Source organism: Micropterus dolomieu, linkage group LG14 (genome assembly GCF_021292245.1).
Source record: "Micropterus dolomieu isolate WLL.071019.BEF.003 ecotype Adirondacks linkage group LG14, ASM2129224v1, whole genome shotgun sequence".
NCBI lineage: Eukaryota > Metazoa > Chordata > Actinopteri > Centrarchiformes > Centrarchidae > Micropterus > Micropterus dolomieu.
In genome coordinates this window covers 18,793,551-18,818,020 of record NC_060163.1, presented here as the reverse complement: position 1 = coordinate 18,818,020, position 24,470 = coordinate 18,793,551, and the positions used below count along the sequence as shown (strand labels likewise).

At 40.9% G+C, this 24,470-nt stretch overlaps 2 protein-coding genes across 5 annotated transcripts in view; one reads left to right on the top strand and one right to left on the bottom strand.

Moving 5' to 3' along the window:
* The window catches only part of mta3 (metastasis associated 1 family, member 3), a 29,567-nt gene extending 12,322 nt beyond the window's left edge, over positions 1 to 17,245 (bottom strand). The window contains exons 1-13 of the mRNA XM_046068521.1: positions 16,989 to 17,245; positions 14,612 to 14,679; positions 12,825 to 12,918; positions 9,723 to 9,849; positions 9,506 to 9,569; positions 8,897 to 9,014; positions 8,073 to 8,175; positions 5,953 to 6,052; positions 5,668 to 5,856; positions 4,496 to 4,570; positions 2,624 to 2,682; positions 2,342 to 2,460; positions 73 to 230 (exon numbers count right to left, since the gene is read on the bottom strand). Coding sequence (XP_045924477.1) covers positions 73 to 230; positions 2,342 to 2,460; positions 2,624 to 2,682; positions 4,496 to 4,570; positions 5,668 to 5,856; positions 5,953 to 6,052; positions 8,073 to 8,175; positions 8,897 to 9,014; positions 9,506 to 9,569; positions 9,723 to 9,849; positions 12,825 to 12,918; positions 14,612 to 14,679; positions 16,989 to 17,016 — 1,302 coding nt within the window. The 5' untranslated portion in view covers positions 17,017 to 17,245. The remainder of the gene's footprint in view (positions 1 to 72; positions 231 to 2,341; positions 2,461 to 2,623; positions 2,683 to 4,495; positions 4,571 to 5,667; positions 5,857 to 5,952; positions 6,053 to 8,072; positions 8,176 to 8,896; positions 9,015 to 9,505; positions 9,570 to 9,722; positions 9,850 to 12,824; positions 12,919 to 14,611; positions 14,680 to 16,988) is intronic.
* On the top strand, positions 16,103 to 22,295 carry kcng3 (potassium voltage-gated channel, subfamily G, member 3). 4 transcript variants are annotated; one of them, XM_046068518.1, is made up of 3 exons: positions 16,103 to 16,237; positions 17,779 to 18,649; positions 20,067 to 22,295. In XM_046068518.1, exons 2-3 carry the CDS (start codon positions 18,024 to 18,026, stop codon positions 20,710 to 20,712), a joined length of 1,272 nt encoding a protein of 423 aa, XP_045924474.1. In that variant the 5' UTR covers positions 16,103 to 16,237; positions 17,779 to 18,023; the 3' UTR covers positions 20,713 to 22,295. The 4 variants fall into 4 exon arrangements, with proteins under 4 accessions (XP_045924474.1, XP_045924473.1, XP_045924472.1 ...); XM_046068517.1 differs by having other exon boundaries at positions 16,170 to 16,394; XM_046068516.1 differs by having other exon boundaries at positions 16,170 to 16,493.
* Positions 22,296 to 24,470: the final 2,175 nt, after the last annotated feature.

The window sequence follows — 24,470 nt, the reverse complement described above, 5'->3', positions numbered from 1 at the left end:
GAACTGCAGCCACCGTGAGGTCTTCAGAATTGAAATGTGTGTTTTACATCTGTGCCTTCTGACTGAGCTTACATTGCTTGCTGGACTGGGGGAGGTCCTCTCCTCTGGGCCCTCTGCTCTGCTGGGCATCTTCAGGCCTCCGTACTTCTTCCAGTACATCCAGCAGGAAACGCACAGGCGGCACTGCATGTTTGGAGGCCCCCATGAGTACCATTGGGCCGACTGCATGGCTGTTAATGTACAAAACGCATGAATGAAGATTAGAAGCATCGCAGGAGAAAATTGGTCCAAAAGACACTCAGCATATTGATCTCTCTTCCAGTGTCTTGAGTCCCTTTCTAAATGATTTTATAAGTGTCCATACATCAGCCCCAGTCACACTGCATGTCACTGTCTATACAAATGTATTGGTAGGCAGGATAAAAGAAAACATGACTATTTAGTGGGGATAATCTGAGTTTTATTGATTCTGCTCATTCGTTCTGTTTCTTATTGAATCCTGATACCGGGATTTGAAAAAAGATTACTTGGATCATATTATGGTTTAACGTAAATTCTGAAATATTTTGTGATTCTCATTTCCTCTGCTCAAAGAATGAATGGTTGCAGTTCAGCTTCTAATACAAAAGGTAACACTTCCTGTGGCTGCATTATAATTAAAGGTTCAGTGTGTTTTAGTGGCATCTAGTGGTGAGGGTTGCGAATTGCAATTAATGGCTCACTGCATTCACTTGCTCCTCAGACGAAATAATAAGTACATTATAATAAATGTATTAATTCTAAAGGCAATTATAAATTCAGCAGTAAAAAACCTAACTTTGTACCTTTTCTCCATGAGGTTGTACATTATATCTATTTAATTTCTAAATCCAACAACAAAAAGGCTGTGAAAACTGGGACAGGCCTTTAATACCTCTTGCACAAAACAGGCTACTATGAAACAGTTTATTTATTTCAAACAGAATATTACTTGTATAGAAATTATCCAAATTATCCAATAATATCAAATACAGCTTTACTTTGAAGGCAGCAACTTAACGAAAATAACAACACGGTGAAGGATGAGAGAAGTGTGGCAGACAGACAGAGATGGACTTCTAGACATGACAGAATTTACAACTTGGATTAATTTTTATGAAAAGCTGTTTTGATTGTTTTTAAAATCAGTGGACCCTCACAGACTAAATGAATATAATTAATCAAGGAACGGACACATTCGGACTTAACGAGCGCTTTAAAGGTAACATGAGTCAGCACTCCCCCCCCTCCCCCTAATCTCTTGTACCATTCAGGTTACACCGGTAAATCTCTAAGAATTAGACTTTGGGGCTCGTTGTTTCCGTTAAATGAACTGAACAATTGAATTGTGGAGAATCTAACCGATCTAGCGTGTAGCATGTCCATCCTGACATATTGATCATACGTTTAAACATTAATATTTGTATTAACGATTTAAGCAGCTTAGAAACAGCTAAAGCAGGCAACCCCGCAGGGTTTAAGAGGTTTTATACATCCAAAGAACTTAGATAAAAACCAGACCAGGCGTTTAATCGGGACCTGCATTTATGTGTCAAAATGTGTTCCTACACCAGGCCAGTAAACGGGGTAGGCGGCTATTTGGGACTCTGCTATTAATTAAGTTTTACAGTATTCAACATAGTTACGAAATGTGTTCTGTATAGCAGTTTGTCCATTTGGGCTACTGTAGAAACATTCCGATTTCCATGTAAGGGGACTCTGGGTGTATGCAGATAGAAATGGATCATTCTAAGGTAATAAAAACATAACGGTTCATTACGTAAGGTCTTTATACACCATTGAAAACATAGTTATGGATTACATTTTGTATTTCTGTCAATAGATCCTCCTAAATATTACACACTGGACCGTTACAGCTTTTTGCCAGTCAACCACTTTAAAGCTTTTATCAGGAAGCAGCTTTATCTTTAGATAGTCGCTTTGATGACGCTAGCTCCTTGATGTGCTTACTTTGACTTTCAATTTGTCAGTTGAAAGAAAATGAAACAACATTTTTACGGCAAGATTTACTGTTGAAATAATTTATAATAACAAAATTGCCAATATGTGAGGATTTTTACTTTACTTTGCGTTATAGCATTGTAAATTCAATAATTTGGGGGTTTGAACTGGTCGGACCATTTATCAAAAACAAAAGACACACACACAAAACAACTTATCAACAGAACCGTTAGCTTGTTGGCTGGTAAACACTCCGTTTGTTACCCTTTCATTTCTAATTGACCCATGTTCATTGCCCTTGTGATTTAATTTCACACTTGCCATGCTTAAACACACACACACACACACACACAAAACTCACTATAGCAGCTCTCGCAGGCTCTGCCCCCTCCTGCTGCATGGTAAGCCCCAGGGCCCGCTCCATTCACTGTCGCCATTTTGCCATTGGTCATTGAGATCTGGTTGGGGTTGGGCTTGTTACTGTCGCAGAAAATAAAAGGAAGAGATTTAACAGACTGACTTCAGCAGCTGACTTCTGCAGTGTTTTAAATCAGAAATATGAATTATGCATAAAATAATGATTTTCTTGCAGTCACAGATACAGTTATAGCACCATCTATAAATGTGAAATTAAGTGACTTACTATGTGGGGATATAAACCTGCTTCAGTTTGCTCTCTGCCTCTGCTGCCTTCAGTCTCTTCTGCTCAGAGAGATAGTGGATTGATTTTGTTAATAACAAAAGAAGTCAACAGCAAAAATCCTCAGGCAGCCTGAAAATAAGACTGCATGATTACAAAGTCAGTCATTTAATGTGTTAATGAATTTCAAAAAAAGGTGGCATTCCCTTCTTCTTGACATGCAATAGTTTTCAGTCACCCTCCACTGATAATCTATACAGCTAAATCACATGAAAAATGCTTTGTCAGACCATCTTGTAGATTGACACTGTTATCCAAAGTGACTTGTTCTCCAACACTCACCCTCACTCTTGCTTATTTGACAACTTTCTAAGCTTTTTCTGCACGCAAAGTTTACCTCACTTATTTACAGTTTATTGTCCCCTTAAAGTTGCAGTCGGCAACAACTGAAAATAGAATGCAAAACCTACCGAGTCTCTCGCTCTTTGCTGCTCACATCACTCCACTATGCCCCGCCCACCAAACCCACAAGCATCGAACATAATGAGCCTAAAGCTCCGCTTGGAGCTGAGACGCGTTCACCAAAGCGTTTTGTACTACATGCTGTTGTTGACAAAGGGAGTTTGGGCAGTTCTTTCATTGCTGGTGATTGTTTTGCAAAACTTCTGAAGCCGCGAGCTGAAGACACTAAGTTTGACAGAGTGAGAGCACGCGCAAGGAAGAGGGGCTGTGCAGCGTGTGCAAGAGCAGTGATTGACACTGCGTTAGAGACTGCTCCTGGCTCTGATTGGTTGTTTTGTTCAGGGAGAAGTGGATTCTTGTAGATGGAATCAGTGACAGTTTTAGCAAATAGACAAAAACGATTGCAGCTTTACAGGGGCACTCCATTAATTTTACACATTGAAAACATCTTGTCATGGGGAGTAGTACTCAGCCTGTAAAAACCGCTGTATAATTTCTTCTGTGGCTCTGGAGGGAGGGAGCAGTCACAAACAAGTAGGTGCACAGAGTTTCAAAGACTAGAGCTTTTAACAGTCAGGTACGGGCCAATGAAAGATGCTATTGAGTTGTATTATGGGAATTGTGGAAGACAACATTTTTTTAAGTTCAAGTCATACTCCAGACAAATGATTTCTTATCTTCTGCTACATCAATTTTAACTTTCTTTTTTAATCCGACTCTCAAAGTCCTCCAACTTTATGGAAGTGCAATACTAAATCACTGGGGTACCCATTCTCATTGCATTAGCCAAAAAAGAACAGAAGGCATGCAGATCATATCTACAGAAATATGTAACATATAACTAATAAACAACGCATGAAATACATAAGCGTAAAACCTAAAAGGCAGGACAAAACATCTTAAACTTTACAAACTTACCGTAGATTGTCGTCTTAAACACTATGCTTAAACATTACTTGCACACTGCTTATAAATAATTTTTCCGATTGCACGCAACGTTATCTGTTTTAGAGGCACATACGAGAGGCCATTGTGGGCAGGGATAATGAGCAGACTGCAACGCACACAGAGAGGAAAGTGTCTCACACACTTTTTCCGTTTTATTAAATCGCACCCTTTTTGCGGTTATGTAATCGCACGACGACATCGCGATTGTGATTACATTAATCGTGCAGCCCTGGAAATGTATTGTTTTCTTTGCTCTTGTGTAAACATTAATAAAGGGGCAATGCAAATGTTTTATTAGGTACGCTTTAAGGATCCACACAATGTGTTTTAGTGCAAAACACAGAATGCAAACAGAAACATTTGTTTATGAAAATGTTAAAACTGAAAATCTTTCTGATTTCCCCATCACAGCAGATCCCCATTAAAAATAATTTTTTTGTTTTGAAAATAAAGAATTAGTCTCACCTGTTGCACATATCTGTCTGTGGTCTTCCACATGTAGTAGTACTCTATGATACTAGTCAGAGACTTCCAGGGCAGCTTCACAAGAGGAAAGAATGAAGACGAGTGGCACGAGTGGAAGAAAGAGAGACAGAGAGCAAATTAATGATATTAATATCTCATGTTCTCGCCATCTGGCTGTGAAGGCCTTCATGTATATTCATGAGCAGCGTGACCATAGAGGCTGAAAAAAAAATAAAAATTACAGACTTTGCTTCGTTCTGAGCTCCAGACGAAAACCCACCCTCTCACACAGACACACGCGGTGATTCACACATTTAATAAGTATTCATGAGCACCTGGTGCCACCGCAGACATCTATATCCCGCCTTTATTGTACTGTATAGGTAGATGGTGGGAAGGAAAGTTCAATACAATCAAATAGTCACCCACTGTGGGCTTGAAAGGCACTGTTAAAATTGGTAATTTTGTCCTTCACAGAGCAGCAGCTGCAGTCAGCTTGAATTCATGCACATTACATGTCCCATTGGGTCCCATGTTCTCACTGAGGAGGAAGAAGTATCAAAACATCCACAGGAACTTCTCAAATCTATCCTGCAGCATAATCAAAATTCTCCACTGTCCATCAGTATGATAAGAAAGTTTCAAAAAGCCACATTTTCCACCAAATTACAGATAAACACACAACTTCTGTTTGGGGCTTCCGCAGTGAGGGGTTTTACTTTGGTCATTTGGGATTACATTTGGTTTTGTTTCACAAAGCATACAACAATCAAAAAAGTTGATTCAGTTGTAGGTTTCTCTGAAGATACTGAAATGGACAAACTGGATGTTAAGAAAGCACATGGCATGTTTTTCCTGTTCTAGCTGTCTCTTCTCATGAGGATAAAAAAACCCTCATTATTATTACATTCAGTTTGGAGTCCAGGGGGAAAAAATATTAGCCACATTTAGGGCTGGCTGATATACCTATAACTTGCTTTGCATCTAGTTCATTTGCAGGTAGAATTATTGTTGACTTGTTGAATAATATTAGCAGACAACTCAATACCACAAATAAAATATTTAAAATGACTAAATCAAACAAAGCATAATAAATGTGGCACCAGAGGCCTGACATCCCACCGATACTGACTGACTTTACAAAAGCTAATTCTAGTTATAAACACACTTACAAAGTCTTGTCGGATATCGTTGAAGTCTTTTCCGTATTTCTCTAGTGCCTCTTCGAACATGGCTGCTTCCGAGGCACTCCACTCCTCCATCTCATCCCTGCAGAGCACTGGGCCGCCCGCCGGGACCAGTACGCTCAGCGCACTGGACAGGTCGTAATTATGGCGATGCAGTGTGTCCATGGCATGGAACTGCAACCAATGGACACAGAAAGAGGTTATAATCTATCATCTAAGTCACAATCAGGTAATGCAGGGCTAGTGTGCCTTAATGTGTGTCCAACAGACCAGTGTGATATCTCGTGAGGCTGCAGCTGCACTCATGTGTAAGCTTGGCTGTCTAACTGAACTGCTGCAGTCCAACGCTCGAGCAAAGGTCCCAACCGCTCTGAAAAAATAAACACAAACATACAGAATATATATTAATATTCACATACCAATCAATTACAGTATTATATATAAATCTTCGTCATTAGGGTTTGTTTTAAAAATAAAATAAATAACCACATACAGACGTACAACTCAGAATATGCTTCCAGAATATGCTTCTGATAGGGTGCAAAAAATGGCACACAAACAAATGACCCGATCAATTATAATTTGTAATATTTTCACCGATTTAAACACAAATTTGAATGCGATTTTCATCCATTTTATATCCAAAGTAAAATGCATTGAAATAAAAGGACCTCTAATCTTTCTGTCTGGACAGTCTGAGTTACTGGATGTCAAAGAGTGCATAAAGGTGCAATGCCCTTTTAGAGTTAATCCACGGATGAGTTATACATTCATATGCAGTAATTTTCTACCACATTTCATCTACAAACAGAGGAAAATAAAAGAACTCCCAGCAGTAGGAGTGCAACAAATCACAAAACTCACGGTCCAGATCACGGTTTTGAATCACAGAGCGGATAATATTTAAGATCAGCAAAAAATCAAAAGGTTAGGGTTAAACTAATTCACTACTTTGGCTCTGATGTGGCCGCTTCTCTCTGGCCAAATCCCAATGTCCCCCCCAAGCCCTAAGCCCTGAACCCTCAGACTTTACTGACGTCACTTGGAAAGTGATTGAGTTTAAGAGGCTGCAATGGCTCAAAATGTTGTCAACAGGAACAGGACAGCCCTTTGCCACTTTATCACGTTACCCTGATGACGCTGAAACAAGTTGCACACTTTTTATTTCATGTTTTTGCCTCATTTTTAAGTCCGGCAGGCTCTCGCCCTACAGAGTGCAGGAGAGGTAGCCTAAATGTAAATATATATTTGTCAATAATCAATTCACTATTGTTGGTCAAACAGCATCATTAAGCAAAAACTACAATAAATAGTTGAATAAACTAAGTATGTAATAAGGTGATTGCATTCCTCTGACTTCATGTGTTCTATGTAGCATCTTAAGTTAAGAAAACTTTCAACAATTTTAACATCAGCGTTTGTGTCGATGCTTGTTTGTTTACTGTTTTCTTCTTCTCTTATAACGCGGATTTGCCGTGATATTTCTCTTGCTTCCGAGCTTCCCCTGGTAACCCCTGTGTTTCATGCCATACCACTATGAACTGTGGGCAATTTCCTCAGCCAAAGTCTGCAGAAATGCGGACTTGACGATTTGGTAAAGGGACAGCCCTAAGCCCTCATGGACTTCCCGGGAACGCGCCTCAAAGTCTGAGAGTCTGTGAGGGTGGACATTGGGATTGGGCCTCTGTCTGTAGTGACCACTTTATAGTCTCGCTCAATGTCCCGCCCACAGCATCTTATTGGTTACATGTCGCGAGTAGTAGCCTGAAGTCTGCTGTGCCACAGATGGACAAAGAGACTGTGCTGCTCCAGTGAGCGAGGGGAGCTGTGTGTCAAAAGGAAGGCAAGGCAGCATATCACTGTAGCTGAAAAAAACATCACAATCTTATGATCCATTTCTGTGACGACAAGCAAGCCCAGTGTCCCAGTTATACTTCTGGAAATGACCTAAATCACAGCCTACGGGATTTTACTCAATAGCTTTTAATTCAGTCGCTCTCCCCTAACCCAATCACAACGCTAGTTAAACATGCATCTGTATTATCTGTCTTTTCACTGCAACTCTGCATTGCAACCTACAATTATTACTTCAGTAACTTAACAGCAGCAGTAAAACTGTTCTTCACACTATGATGGTTAAACTTTGCAGTTTACCTGTGTATCAAACCGTTGGGGGTATCTGTACGGATCACAGCTCACTTGCGATCTGTTTCACCACTACATAGCAGCGAGGATCCTCCTATTACTTTTTTACTTTAAATTGTTCCATCTGTCTGTCTAAGTTTAAGTAGTTGCAGCTGTAGACTGCAAGCTCATAACATGCGGCTACATGAAACTGACCTTTACACTGACAACATTCAGACCCACTCGACAGACGTGAAAGGTCTTACCGTGCCACTACTAGGAATTGGTCTATCTGTTTGTTGGTGAGTGGACACTCTGGATCCCACAGCTTCTCTTCTAGCTTGGACTGGTCCCTGTCATCCGCCTCACCTGCAGGACACCCAGAGACAAAAGCTACCACTAGTGGAATATAAAAACCAGTTACAGCTGTTTCATTTCTGTGCGTTATTATCCATTAAATCCTTGTGCAAGAAAAAGCCTCTACATTGGTTCAATATTTATTGATTTGCTGTAGTACAAACTTTTTTTTATGTCCTGCCCCATCCAGGTTGTGATTGGTCAGTTGATAAAAAGTGACTGACAAGCACATGGCACACTTTTTTAAAAAATTCAATAAATAGAGCTAGTAGCTTGCTACTATCTGTAAATTATGTTGTAAATGTATTGTATGTAGATACTGAACAGGAGAGCGCTTTTGACAAAATGATTGGTTTCTTCCACAATTAACTGTGTACATATTCATCTCCATGTACAGTAGTAGCTCTATCTTCTTCAAGCCTGTCTAATATGGGTCACGATGAAAGGGAATGGTAATTTTTGCATTCAATTTAGATGATGATGTGATTTTTATTGCAGTCTGTATCAAACAAGCATGCTCCCTTTGATAATAAGTCAATTATTATTATTAGTTCAGTGTCAAAGAGGCTTAAAATCAATATCACTCTTGCGTCAAGCATGGACACTCAAAACAAGAGTGTCAATCATGTGCTTTAACACCAACTAAACCTCCCACTTTTCGTCAACAAGAGAAATAAAACTGCTGTCGTCTCCATTGTTGGAATACAATAAATCAGGTGCAGTTCTGACTTACCCTCTTGTAGCATTTCAGGTACGTCTGCCTGAAAACGCGGTCCTACTCTGATCTCTCCTTTGTCGGCCAGAAGGGTTTTCTGTGTTGGGTCATATACCAGGGAGTAGAAGAATGTATCCTAGAAAAAAAACAAACAAACAAAAAAATACACATCACCCTCCATATTTAAAGTCAAGCCCCCCCCCCACACACACACACACTGTCGAACTCAATTATTTCTCTATTCTCTACAGCTGAACCTTAAACTTGAAGTTCAACTTGAACTTCAACATTCCCTGGCATTCCCAGTGTGAAATTAAGGATGAAAGACTGTAAGATCACCTTTTAAGCAAAAAGTCCTAATATATACTCTGGTTACACCTTCTTGAAAGTGAGGATTTGCTGCTTTCTTTGTCTTACGTGATTTGTAAACGTAATAGTTTTAGTCTTGAGATGTTGGTAAGACAACGAGTAATCTAACACCATCATCTTGGGCTATTTTCTTACATTTTATGGACTAAATGATAAACCAAGAAAATAATCGGCTGGTTAATCAATGAAAATTACGTTTTGACACCTTCTCTGAACATAAACCAGTAAGAGATCCAAGTTTTCTTTTCTCTGACTCACCTCTTTGTCAAGGTATGAAAGAACGGCTTCAGTCTCATTCAATAACGCGACACTACACTTCCCCCTAATTGGGAGAGAGGGAGGGAACAAGAACCACGTAAAACACAGATACAGGAAGTGAGCCGCACTCGATTAGCCTTTTCATGGCTGGATGAGTGACTATCCATGAGCACTGCCTGCAGATGAAATGTAGGATCCAGTGTGCGCGCGTTAGTACCTGATGTGTGTCGCAGGTAAACTCTCATACTGCCGGGAGAGGAAGAGCTCTCTGTGGCGAAGCTGGTGTTTCTGTTTTTCTGTTAGGTCTGTCTCTGTCGGGCTTTCCTTCTCTTCTTCCAACTCCTCTGCAAAAGGCACACACAAAGGAGAAACTTACATCAAAAAACATATTAAAAGAGATACAGATATTATTAAAAATGGTATCCATGCGTCTCAGAGGCAAGTAGAAGAAAAATGAAACATGAAAAAGTGGCTTACCTGTGACAAATTGATCCATTTCTCTAAGATTTTATACAAGATCACATAATGATATTTCATAACTATACTGTCTTCAGATTTAAAACATTCGGCTGGTAAAATGGCTCTCAAGGGCTTTCCAATCACAAACTATTGCTGCCATCCATTTATAGAGGACCAAGCTATTATGCTCAGGACTATTACTAGAAATGTAATTTAAAGGACAGTGTTCATCCATAAATACTCAATTACGTGGTTTGCTGCAGTTGAGTCAGCACACAATGCCACGCAGCAAACAAACATTTCAAATCACTGTTACACAGTGCAGGCATATACTTAGATAAATGAAGATCATCTGCCATTGGCAACACCCTATTATCACACCAGATGTTTTCACAAGCTCGTACTGGCACTAGTACGGCTTCACATCCCTGTTAGAAAATTCTACAGAGGCCCAGATTCTCAATTTCCAATGTCCCGCTATATCACACTTTAAAACTGGCAGTATGCTTTTTCACAAGTGCTTATCGAATGGTCTGTAACTTTCCGATACCAACAATCTAACATTCCCACCACTTCACACCATCACTGGCCGGCTGTGCGGAGGTGAAAAACCGAGTGCAACACTATGAATGTCTTCCAGGGGAGATCAGAAGCCCTTATCCCCCCATTTAACTGTTACTGCATCTCCCTCTCTATGATGGCACAGCTTTTCACCTTACCTTTTAGTGTGAGGAATAACTGTAAACACTTGATTTCCAAAGTGTGGTCAGAAATGTCGTACAAACTATTTCTATTCCAGCATAAGCCGACTGCACCGTGGTGTGACAGTCTGTGACCGTGTGCATTTCCACTGCGGCCTCACAGCAGGGGACAACTCTTAAAGGCTGTCATGTGCTCAAAAGAAACTAGTCTGTACAAACAAGTTAGAAGACGAAAGTGTTTAGTTGTTTCGAACTGCCACACTCAAAGGCGGGGGTAGGTAAAACCATCTGTCACAGACACATTTGGACAGTCTTTCCTTGAGGGCAGTCATGGTGTTGCAACCATTAGTACACACAAAAAGCGACACAAGTAATAAGAGAGCTTTAGAGAAATCACAAAACGGGTTTCACATGCTGTACGACTCCCCAATGAGCAATTCAGTTGAAGCTTAGTGACCCCTTGACAGTCCACTCAACTGAGCAGTGTCTCTGGTTGGTCCACCACTCCTATATTATTTTGCTGTTCTTGCTTTTATCCGATAGCGGCCTCGCTGTTTTCTGATCTGCTCTCCTTTAGTCAGAGATGTAGTTCTACAAGGAAAGCGACAGCAAATGCTGGAAGTCTCTCTCTTAGTTGTCACTGAGGTTAGCGACTGTTTGCTAATTCATAGGTCTTCACAACAAGGTATGGACATTTCTTGGGGATTTTGTGGATGAGTGAATGTATGCAAATAATGCAAAGTAGGAATTGTAAGACAGGAAGCAGTCACAGGTTCTGTTTAGGTGTTTTAACCTAATTTGTGGATGCTTTGAGTGCTACAAACACACTTCTATTCACCTCTATTCTGTTGGGGAGGCAGAGGCAATCTCTGTGGCAGATACTTTAAAATATTGGCAATAAAACCAAAACTATCTGTATGGCTTGATACCATTGAGGGTAGCGTTGGAAAATCTATTTTTGAGATTTAGGTAGAGTGGCCTTAGCTCTCCTGTAGAGGTAATGTTTAGCCCTCAGTTGTTGTTTGAGGCCTTGGGATACAATGATTATTTAGAATGATCTACAAAATGGATTCAAATTTTAGTTCCAGGCCTCCAGAACAAGATATTTCAGCTTTGAATCCTACAAACTCTGTTCCATTCCGTTTTATTCCTGTAAATCAGACTCACCTTTGTGAATGTTTGTTTTTTTGCAGTGTGGTAGGCAGTTTAAAATGTTGTTGTTTCTGTCTCTTCTGTTGACCAGCTGGTAGACTGACTTTAAATAGCTTATCCAAGTGGCACTGTACTGCCATGAATGCACATGTCCCTGCATATTGCATAGTTTATATTTTTGTGCATACGGTTGCTTTATGTTTACAGAGTCTAGCCAAATCAGCAAAACAGTTTTTACACAAAGTCTGACCACACAGAGAATAGTATTTCTCCACACAATTAATTTTTGTCTTCATCAGTGCTGAGTTACGTAAATTCTTCAGTGGGTCTCCCACTGCTGACTCCTCATCTCAATAATCTACCTCAGAGCTGTGGGATTGCTTTGGAGGAGGGGGGTTGTTTTTTTAATCTCCAGAAAGTGATAAATGATTTATTTTATTGTGATTAAAGGATAAAGTGAAACATCACTGGAAACAGGTTAAAGGCTTCCCACACAGAACAGGTGTTGTTGTAATAACAACACCACCTTCCTTTCATTCCTTCTTCTCATCATACAGCCACACTCACACTCCAGTTCTCTCAGACCTGGAAATAAGTAATTGAGAAATATAAAATATATAAAAATATGACTAGCAGCATATTTTCAAGTTGCACTGCAGTGCCTATTTACATGAAAACCCCTCATCAAATTGATAGTAAATGTGAAAAGGAGGTGCTAAGTGGAAACACAGCTGGAAATGTCTGCCCTGACTGACTGACATGCAGCAGAAAGCCCATAATGAAACTCACTGAAGACGCATGAATATATAAATGCACCTGACAACCATATAGCCCTGCTTGAAAAATGAGTGACAAGTCGATTATCTAAATTGTTGCGGAATCATTATCTGCTGATTGAGCAATCGTTTCAGCTATACATTTGAGGTTAATGTATATGTACAGATTCTGAAGAAATTGCACTGAATACTAAATGGCTGTTTAAATGTGTGACAGGAGTCACTACTCACTTGCATGTTTGTCTGCGAGCTGGATGAGGCTGTGGGAGATGTCTCTCCTTCTGTAGAAACAAACCACCTTGGCCTCCACGTTCCCACTGGCCGTCTGAAACAGAGAGAGGAGAGGGGTCCAGGTTGACGGAAAGTCAAACCTATAATTTACCAAGAGACCTGGCTACTCCGTGTGCTCGTCAAGCGATGCTGCTATGACAGGCTGACCACGGCAGCAAAATCGCTTTTATACAGATGATTGATTGATTGCCTGACTGTATAATTAGACCGACAGGCTTAAAGACTCAGCCAGTATTCAATGTCGTGGCCGATGGAAGAGTGAGTGGATGTGAGGGTATGAGGTTTGACAAAACTGCTTTGAACTTCTGCAGCTATGTAGGTAAGAACAAATGTATTTAATGTCAGTGTTCACCTGAAGGATATGGACAAAATAAGAGGAACCCTCACAATATATTGAAATACAATGCATCGCCACCATAAGCTATGATCACAAAAATGTTCAATCATTCATTCTGTTTCAGCCCCAACATACTGTATCTGTAGCAGTGCAACTGTTTTACACAGCATCAGACTGCAGGGAGTTCCTGTTCTTTTGTCCACCTCCTTTATCGAGAATGATAATCACAATGTCTCCTGTCTTTATTTTATAATGTACAGCCTCAATATGTCTTTTTCAGAGTGACAACGACCAGATCTGAAAACACACACACCCACACCATCTGATAATGACATGCATTTATCAAAATATCTTTGTACAAATGGAGTAAAGGAAAAGCTTTTCTCACACACCTGTTAAAGATGCTTCAATATTTAAACAAAGCACCATGTTCAGGGATCCTACACATTTTCCATTTCATAATTCCATAAATTTCCTGACTCAAATTTCAGGACTTCTCGGTAGATTGAATGAATTGCCTAACATATGTACTTATAGATACACAACTCAAAATGTTAACTATACCAGTACTAGTCTATGCACATCAAATAATTAGTAGTCTGGCTCACAGGAAGTAGGCTGTTGGTAAAAGTCATTCCTTCCCTTCCGATATCTGCTTGTTACCGTTTTCGAAATCCCTGTCGCTACATGAAACAACAAAAACAGCCGCTGAGCTAGCAACCTACACGCCGAAAACGGCAAGTTACCCTCACCTGGTTGCTAATGGTATGAACAAAAACAAGCTTGCAGCTGTTACCTTGTCTTTTGTGAGGAATTGGCCTTTTTTGTCCACCAAAACAATTTTCCCCACGACACTATTTTGCAAGGGCACCATCACTGCGTCCTGGGCAGCACCAAGCCCAGGATGCAGCTGCTGTGATTGGTTTAAAGAAATACAAAGAAGCCAGAGCATTGTTTTCCTTAGAGCAGAATGATAATTGATTCGGTCAGCCCTTTCTCCAGCACTGGCATAGCGCTAAAACAAAGTGTGTAGATAGGTATATGGGAGACTAGATAATTAATACTAACTAACTAACATTAGAATAAGAAGTATATCAGTATGTGATTCCTTAACTCTCATATTAACATTTTGCCCCATACTCTTCTTTTTTCCAAAACTTATTCAGGCCTGGAAATTACTAAACTTAAATTCCATACCTTTCCATACTGCGTAGGAACTGTGCATGTTAGTTTTAGTCTGTTCTTAACTGCCACATGCCTAGGAAATAAGTTAAAACAGGCAACTCTACAACTAATCAAACACTGGCAGAAACCGAGCAGGAACAGAGAGAAATTCTGGCTATTCACCCTCAGGCATAAAAAGACGTAAACACACAAAACACCTCATTACCTTGTTGAGTTCTTCTATCCGGCGGATCAGGTAAGGGTTACTGGAGGAGTTCTCAAAAAATACATAATCTGCAACAGAAAACACACACTAGTCACTTCACAGTTTTAGATCACTGTAACGCTGCATTAACCTGTAGAACCAAGTGAAAATAATAAGCTCAGTGGCTACTGTCATAAATTCTACATTAACAAATATAATCATTTTTTCCATTGACACTGTAAGAGAGGTGTTAATTCAGCTACATTTGTGACAGAGGTTGTGGTTGTGGCATTATTTTGAGGTTTTTTTAAAGTTTTGCCCACCCCGTTTACACCACCACCGCAAACTAATTTTTATTTTATTTTTTTATTTAACCTTTATTTTACAAGGTAGGCCGATTGAGAACAGTTTCTCATTTGCAACAGCGACCTGGCCAAGAAAGTGTAGATGTGCATATAGAACAACATATAGTTACACATTGAATACACATAATAAATATATGGTTGAATTAACGCCTCTCTGACAGCGTCAACAAAAACATATTATAGGAGTAGCCTACCTAAAAATGTGACCAGGGAGTGTACGTATATCTACATATGCATATTTCAACCACCAATTACTAACACACTAAATAAAAATAAAGCTGAGGAACAGGAAACTGGTGGAGTAGAATTCAGTACCATTAAGCAACGGTTCACTGCTACAGTAGAGCCAGAACTAGAAGCATGTATGTGTGTGAAGTCAGGACTATCAGCAATTGTTAAATCTAAAAGAGATGGTTAAAAAAACAGGATGTGAAATCCATTACTAAAACAGGGTAATTGTAATGAGCAAGCACCACAGAGATTATCAGGTTACAAGTTAAACAGAAGGCAAAGGCAATTTAATGTGTACTGAAAGGTTAACAAAGCCTCTGAGAAAGTGAGCATACTGTTATGATTGTGTAAGATAAATAAATTGAGGACAGGAACATAGTTCATAATTGCGATTTTTCCACTGTTCAGCTACAGAATTTAGCACAATCATAACATCACCTAGCCTGAGGAGACAGAAACCCGGCCCTATTCAACTCTGCCTGAGCAGGATATACTAGCAACTTTGGAAAACTTCAATCCATGGCAAATGCTGCCTTCAAATGCTGTCCAAAATATTGTAATTACTAAGTTCCAGATACAAACAATTAAGTGAAAAGGTAAATAAGACTTGACATTCAACTTTGCAAATAAATATTATCAGTGTCTGCTTTAGGATTCAAATTATGTTCATCCCCATCATTATTGTAAAAGAATAAATTCCAACCCTGACTTGTATGTTAAAAACTAAGATCTTTAAGGGGCCAGTGTTGCTAAAAAGTAGGACTAGCTTTATGTATGAAGAGGTAACATTTCAAAAAGACAAGTTTCAAAAAAACAAAACAACAACTTGAAAGCGCCAACACGTTTTTAAGTTCCATGAGTTGGAGTTTACAAAGAGCACCTGAATGCAGCAGGAGAGCTGCAGCTGAGGTGACTATGAACAACAAACGGATGCACATTGTAACGAAACCGATACGCCACTGATGAACTGTTGCCAATAATATCACCTGGGCAAATATGCTTATTGATTACGTTCATGTGACAGGTCGTGCATCCTGTTCACAGTCTAAATGTGAGTTAGACGTGAAGCCTGAGTACGTGTGAACAGAGGTGTTAGGTTTAATCCAACTGGACGCAACGACGCCATGAATCGAGACTATAATTTGATGCTGAATTCCAGTAGACTGCTAACAAGCTAACTTGCTAATTAATCGCGCTGGTGGTGACTTGTAGGTGGACATTGTGGCAATGCATGGCATGTAATGTTACAAAAATTGTTAGATGCATTGCTCAAATACTGTAAAGCGGGTGCTGCAGCTGCAATAATGGTAATCAGTGAAGCCATTGCTTGTGCTAACGTTAGCTAAATGAGGACTCGTACTAATGGCTGCATGCCAGAAGAGGCAAATACAAAGGCAGCCTCAGACTGCCCGTGGTAACATTTTAACAACCTTTTAAACACATGTCTAGTCGAGAGGTGCCACAGCGTGGCAGTTTCCCGTATCACTGGTCTACTTATCCGAAAACCAAAGACGAACAAAGGTGCCGACAATTGAAATATGTTTACATTGTTAAGCTAGCTATTTAGCAAGCTGGCGGCTAGCTGCTGTGGCCACGACAGACGCGAGGCCTGACCCATTTTGAATCCCAAATATTTAGAAATTCTCACCTTCCTGCTCCAACTTAATGCATCTCTGCTAGTGTAGCACAGCCGAATCTCACTATTAGGTGCAAACCAACCAATATAACTCTACATAATCCCCAGGGGATGCATAACTGGAAGGGTTTCTGTTTGATAAAAAGATCCACATTGACATACATACCTCCGACCCGGTACATGTTGGCCGCCATTTCTGCCCTCCCGGAGTGTTAACGTAAACCATAAACTAAGAGGAATATAATAAATTAATAAAACCCAGCTTCTAAAAAGGTAAAAGGTGCGATCAATTATGATCGTCGAGACTCCGGGTGTGTGCCCAATCGGAAGAATTTTGCCAAATCAAACCCCCCCCCTCCTCCTTCCTAGGATTCACTGTTCCCTTTACAATACAGTGAACTCACGGCAGCCAAAAGAAGTCGGATCAACCCGAAAAACCACTGACTGGTGACGTTGAGAGGAGGCGCGCACGCGTAAACACACACACACACACACATGCACAGACACGCGCACATACACAAACACGTTACCCTTAAAATAATACTAATATTAAATAAAACGTGTGTGCGTAATTTAGGCTATTCCAAATGCAACTAAATTGAAGCTATGCACCAAGTGGCCATAAAGATATCGTTCTTACCTGTTTATCATAATAATATCAATATATCATAATACGATATTATATAAACTTATCAAACTTAACATAAATCCCTAAAAGGTTATCACAATTATTTGGATCATTTTTGATGATTATTTTGAATGTGCTTCTGTGTATTAGGGGTAATAGCCTACACTGTAAGATCCACTCACTAACATGTTTGTTCTGTTTTATATCTAAAGAAACAGCTTCTATTTTGGAGATAAATGTGTGTAAAATAACGCTCTATAGTTTAACTGTATGAGTTTTTCCCTTTCCGTGCGTGCGCCCGTGCGCGCCCATGTGACATCATTGATAGGATTGGCTCCCCCTGACTGGGGTGGAGAGTCTCTTCTACAGGCTACAGAGGGAGAAGAAGAGGAGAGAGGGACAGAGGGAATAGTTTCCATCAGCCACGAAGCTCGGCGCAGGGCCACCTCCACTCAGAGCGAGCCACGCCCCGGGGGACAGGGGAGACTGTGGGCCCCCAGGTGTCCAAACTTCTGGTATGAAAAGGAAAATGGACGATGAAGAGGAGTTTTAGTTACGTTACATGTTGACAAGATGAAGTTCGGGAAGAGCATCTGTGTGCTCAACGTAGGGGGAACCCGGTACGCCTTCACCCGTGAAGTGATCAGGGATTTCCCTCTCCGGCGCGTCAGCCGCCTGCATGCCTGCGCAACCGAGAAAGAGGTTCTTGAACTGTGCGACGACTACGACCGGGACCGGAATGAGTTTTTCTTCGACCGCCACGCGCAGGCTTTCGTGTTCATCATGCTGTACGTGCGCTCCGGTAAACTCCGCTTTGTCCCCGGTGTGTGTGAGCTGTCCTTCTACACAGAGATGCTCTACTGGGGACTGGAGAGCGCGCACTTGGACTCCTGCTGCCAGAAACGCCTGGACGACAGGATGTCAGAGATTGGACTGGACAGTCTGTCCGAAGCAGACGTCAGAGTGTCGGAGGATGGGTCAGTGAACCCGGGCGAGACAGTGCAAGGGACTGCGCTCACCGGTCGCGCAAGATGGGTCGAGAAGATGCGCAAGGCATTCGAGGAGCCCAACTCTTCGCTTGCGGCGCAGCTTTTGGCTTCAGTGTCCGTGATCTTTGTGATCGTTTCAATGATTATGCTGTGTGCTAGTACCCTGCCGGACTGGGATACAGCCAAGAGGAACACTGTGGAGGAGCACAGGTATGCAATAGTCAAGGGTCAGTTAAGTTTAGAAGAAGGGGCCCTTTCATGAGGAAAATGTTTAGGCGCAATGTGTGCGGATATGCTGGTGCGTTAAAGCTAGTAGTGACTAAATAAACACAGAGAGACACTTCTCATCTCATACCAGCGCCTGCATGCGTTTAGGCATCGATCAAACTCACTGCGCACTATCCATTTATTAGCCAGAAGGTTAATGCTTCATGACATATGTCCTATCCCAGGTTTTTGAGTCCTAATATGACGTTATCGGCTTTTTAGGGTCAAAACTTTGTCCTTGTGTTTAGTTATTTTGAGCCCTTTAAATCAATATAGTCGATGACAAGTTCCAGGCAGCACATTAAACATTAGGACCCTCACATGTCAGACAAGCTCCCGTTTAAGCCAATCAATAACCAGTCTATATTATCTGTAAAAAGTGTAGTGTTAATTATTACACAGACAGCCACTTTGCTCTGCTCCCACCACACCTCCATCCCCATCACAATTAATTTGAATATCTTTATTGGCTTGGTTAGTTTACATTACACAAGAAGGATAAACACATCACATACATAATATTCCAGTAGGTAATGACTTGAACGAAGAAGCCATGCGGAGGGGTTATATATTAGTGTAAGCAAACAAAAAGGAATTAAGCCACTTATGGGAATCACCTTCTATCTAAGTCAGCTTTTAAACTGTTATTTTGGCTTCAGTTTTTGGACACAATATGAAAAAGTGCACCTCTCTTTCAACATTATTTTGAGCACAGCCTGTCCTCTCTAGGAAGCCTGAGGCGGCCTTTCTCTATATAAGGCCAGGTTATGTTCACTCAGGCTGGAGATAGTTTTGGATCAGTTGCAGTGGTTAGGTAATCAACTAAAAGTGTAGTTTACTCTGGGTCAAAAGGATTCCAATTTAGTTTCATAGCAGTAGATGATGAAATTCTCTCAGTTGCTCTATAATTTGATTTGCTTTAATTGTGCTGCTGATGTAGTTATCCGTAGGCTCTGTGGCATTTGCTCGGCCTGACTGCTTCTATGTCAAATACAAGCACCACCTCACTCTAATTCAGTTTGATTGCCTTTGCTGTGCTAATCAATTGGATAATCATGTGCTTGTTTGTGTCCCACTCTCCTTGAAGGGTTATAATCCCACCCTCAGTGCAGTTTCCCAACAATTTTCTAGTCTCCTGTTCCTTACTGTATGTCTGTCCTCCTGCCTTTGTTTGCTTGTGTCAACTCTGAATAGCGTCAGACGTCTTCCATATTTCCCATCATTTAAACCACCCCTGCTTTGCTTCCTTCTTCATTTACTTGCCGAACAGTATCTCATCCATATCTCTGTGTAGCTCCTCTGCCACTTCCTGTTTACACTCTGTTTGGCTCATTTTTCTCCTCTCCTCTCTTCTCTGTAGGATAGTGGAGGCAGTGTGTATTGGCTGGTTTACAGCAGAGTGCATAGTGCGCTTTCTGGTGGCCAGAAACAAGTGGGACTTCCTCCGCAGGCCACTGAACATCATCGATGTTATTGCGATCACCCCCTACTATGTCACCATGGCGATGGCACGGGCAGGGATGCCAAGTGCTGGGCTCGGGGTTGTTGGGGTGATGCTGCGTGTGCTGAGGATGATGCGAGTGTTCTGGCTCATGAAGCTGGCCAGACACTTCCTGGGTCTGCAGACGCTGGGGCTGACACTCACGCGCTGCTACCGGGAGATGGTCATGCTGATGGTGTTTGTCTGCGTCGCCATGGCGATATACAGCGCTCTGGCCCAGCTGCTGGAGCACGGCTTGGACTTGGGAACGCAGAACCCGGATTACGCCAGCATCCCGGCCGCCGCCTGGTGGGTCATCATTTCCATGACCACGGTTGGGTACGGGGATGTGTATCCTGTGACAGTTGGGGGACGGGTGCTTGGAGGAATGTGCGTTGTGAGTGGCATTGTTCTCTTGGCACTGCCCATCACATTCATCTACCACAGTTTTGTACAGTGCTACCATGAACTCAAACTCCGCTCTGCCAGATACGCACGTAGCCTGTCAGCGGAGATACTGCAATGAACATGCATTTGTACCAAAACACCTATGCTCCCGCCTACATAAGACAAAAACTCAACAAACCAGTGGACTCTGCAGATCCCATTGTGAAATAAAGATCAGTGTTGGGCCCTGCCCTGTTTCCTGCCTAAAACTACACCTGATTTTATTTGGCCTGTTTTGTTCCTGCCTGTTGTGTTGATGATCTCTAATCATTGTCCTCAACCCAGCATGCTCTGTCTCCTTAACAACATGACTTGGGAAGAAGAAAACACACATAATTATTTATTTAACAGATACAGGCATAGTCAATCCAGTTTTGACAGTGGCTGTTGTTTACACTGTATTCCCATGGTTACAAAATTGGCAGAGACGGCTGCTTTTTTGTGTGCTGCATCAAGTGCTGTGTGTGTGTGTGTGTGTGTGTGTGTGTTTGTTTGTTTGTCTGGCTGTCAGCCTTTCACTTTGTCTAAGCTTTTCACCCAGATGGTACAAGTTACACAAGATTGATGTGTGACCTAGATGCATTCTGTTAAACCTGTGAAACATAAAGGAGTGAAAAAGTGAGTGCAAAGTGGGGATGGACAAGGGGTACACAGAGCGCTTAGTGTGTAGAAGGAGGTTAATAGAATATGGAGACAGGTCAGCAAGGACTACAAGGTGGCAGACAAATAAAGAAGCGACAGATATGCCAGGGCAGATGGAGTGTGAAATGGAGGATAAAAGATTATGGAACAAAAATGACAGAATGTGGAGTAAACCTGAGCACAAAGAATGAATAGGCAGAATGTGCATTGCTTTTCCATTTGCGAGTGAATGTAAGGCATTTTGTATTTCTGCATCTCCAAGGCAACCTCATCCTCAAATGTGTCAATCATAGTGGGTGATTTGTGTGCACACAAATAGGCCACATCCACACACACACCTCCTGTTTGGCATGTAGCATTTTTGTTCTGCAATTATTGGGAAAATGACATCACAGGATTAGTTGAAATTAATAGAAAAAAAAGAAAAATAAAGTGTGGGTGGGGGGCAATGCAGACACGTTTGCCCTTACCATGGTTTGCCAGGATGATATGATTTGTTTAAGAGACACATGATCCAAACAAACAAGTCAACACCTCTCCCACACAACAGTCTTTCTCTGCATCTCCTCTTCTCTTCCTCCTGATGCCATCAACCATCCTCTTTTCATGCATGCACACACACGCGCACGCCAGCCTCTTGCTCTTCTGTTGCAAAGGAAATTAAGCAATTAATGAGTCTGAGTCTGTTCATTATCTGTCGGTCCTTAAAATATAAAGTCTACATTTGTTATTTCCTCGTCAGCTTTGCAGCCTTGTATGAGTTTAGTGTCAGTATAAGAATTGTGTTATCAATGTGCTTTTTAAGTCACAAAAATTAAAGATAAGAAACATTTTATTATCTTGCATAAAACACATAATTTCCCATAATTCAACCCATGGGGCATAGCTTGTAGCCCAGTGAATTTTGGCCAGGCCTGATTGAGTCCATTAATCAAAACTTTTTCATCCGTAGACTATGGACTTGTAATTAATGTGATTAATGTGTGATTGTTTTATAATAAAATTACTCCCAGCAAAATGTCTTTGATTGTGTCATTGCTTATTAAAAATCAAACGCCATCATCTTCTTTCACAGTGCTGGAATATTGATCTTTTCACGTCCCTTATTCCTAACCTAAAATAACCTTCTTAAAATAAATTATTTAATTCCACAAAGAATGACCTAGATAGGTGATAAATGGATCAGACATTTTTGGCAGATGGAGGTTGATGCGTCTTCATGTGATGACATATACACACCTTGAGGTGTCCTGCAGGCAATGGAACATTACGTTCAATGTGAGGAACACCTGAGCCCCCTGGCAAGGGCAATCAGTGTGCTCATTACATTCACAATAGGATGAACATTGTGCCACAGTCTAGTTCACAAAGTACTATTGTTAGGGTAAATCGACTCTGAATCACAAACTGCTAAAGCACTGTTGCCATGGTTCAGACCTTTTAAGCATGTTGCACATCTGTCGATGATTACTGAGGGCTTGTGTTTTGAGTCCTATATTGAGTCCTATGTACATTACACCTATACAGTAAATAGAAATACACACATGGGTCAAATTAAGCTGTTTCCCACCACAAATGTAAATGCTCCGTATTTGTATAGCGCCTTTCTAGTCGTTGCAACCACTCAAAGCGCTTTCACACTACATCGCATTCACCATTCATACACTGAGCCTATGTGCTCAAACTAACATTCACACACATTCATACACAGGTGGAACAGCCACCAGGGGCATTTCGGGGTTCAGTATCTTGCCGAAGGACCCTTTGACATGCTGCCTGGAGGAGCCTGGGATTGAACCACCGATCTTTCGATTAACAGGCAACAGGCATCTTATCTTATTGGTGTTCAGCTGGGTCGATTATTCAGTGACCCTTCATGCCTTTAATGGAAGCATCTGCATTTTTTTAAGTTTCTCCTCTAATTTATTTGGATTTGTCTTTTATTTTGTTAGTTTGTCACACCCTTTTCATGTGTGAATACCTTATGTTGTAAACTAAGCTAGAAACCAAAAGGACCAATTTATCTACAGCCATGCTGCATCATGGCACAGATGCTTTGAGTTAAATGCTAACCTAAGCATGCTAATATGCTCGCAATTCCAATGCTGATGTTGAAGTGAACATAAGAAGTGAACACAAAGTACATCTGAGGCTGATACCATGATCTAGTGTTGTAGTCAAGACCGCCCATACCGATACCAAGTCAAGGCAAGACCTGAGTTTATCGAGACCCAGACAAGACCAAAAATTTGTTTAGTTGCTGAGACCATGTCGAGACCAAGACCGGGTGAGGGCGAGACCGAGTAAAGACCAAGACCAGTTCCCCACATTACATGACACACAATAAAATGTGGAATGAGATCATAGGTACTTCTCAGATTCTCATGTTTACCTTGCATTTAACATTAGATAGATAACATTAAATGTCAAATCAGTATTTCTTTCAAAAGCAGATGGTAATTGTGGTTTTAAACTATTGTTTATGATCAGAACAAACACAAACAAAACCACCACATAGAGGACACTTCACTTCAACACTTCACAAATCTGAGGTAGAATATTCAAAACATTATGATAAAATCTTTTTAAAATCTTTTTGAGTTAAATTAAGAAAAATCCTTTCCTAGTCCCTTTTCCTTAACAAAATAAATATCTTACTAAATATCTTAATCAACAATTATCTCAAATGAATTAACTCGAACATTTATTAATCATTTGTTATATTCTTTAAGGTTGCACTGCAGAATTGTGTGTGTTTTCTTCTGGACGCTGCTTGACAGATTAATTGTTAATAGTTTAAATAGCTAAATATTATTCCAAATATCTTGCTGACAAATCCTCCTGCTCCCAGACAGCCACATCTTCTCCTGTCTCCCCCATTCACTTTCTTGGAGTGCATCTGAAGGTGGTGTTATTGGTTGCATGTCCGAGACGGCGACAAAACCGAGTACAAATGTAGTCGAGTCCGAGACGAGACCGAGACCATCAAATAGGCGTCTTAAGACCGGTCTCGAACACTACCATGATCAAATCACCAAAGTCATTAGGATTCAGCATTTGGAGACCATGGATATCTATACATATTGTAATGGAAATCCATCCATCCATAATTGTTGAGACATTTCACTAAAAAACAAAAATGTTAACCTAATTGTGGCACTAGGGGAAAAGTAAAGGGATTACCAGAGTCGGTAT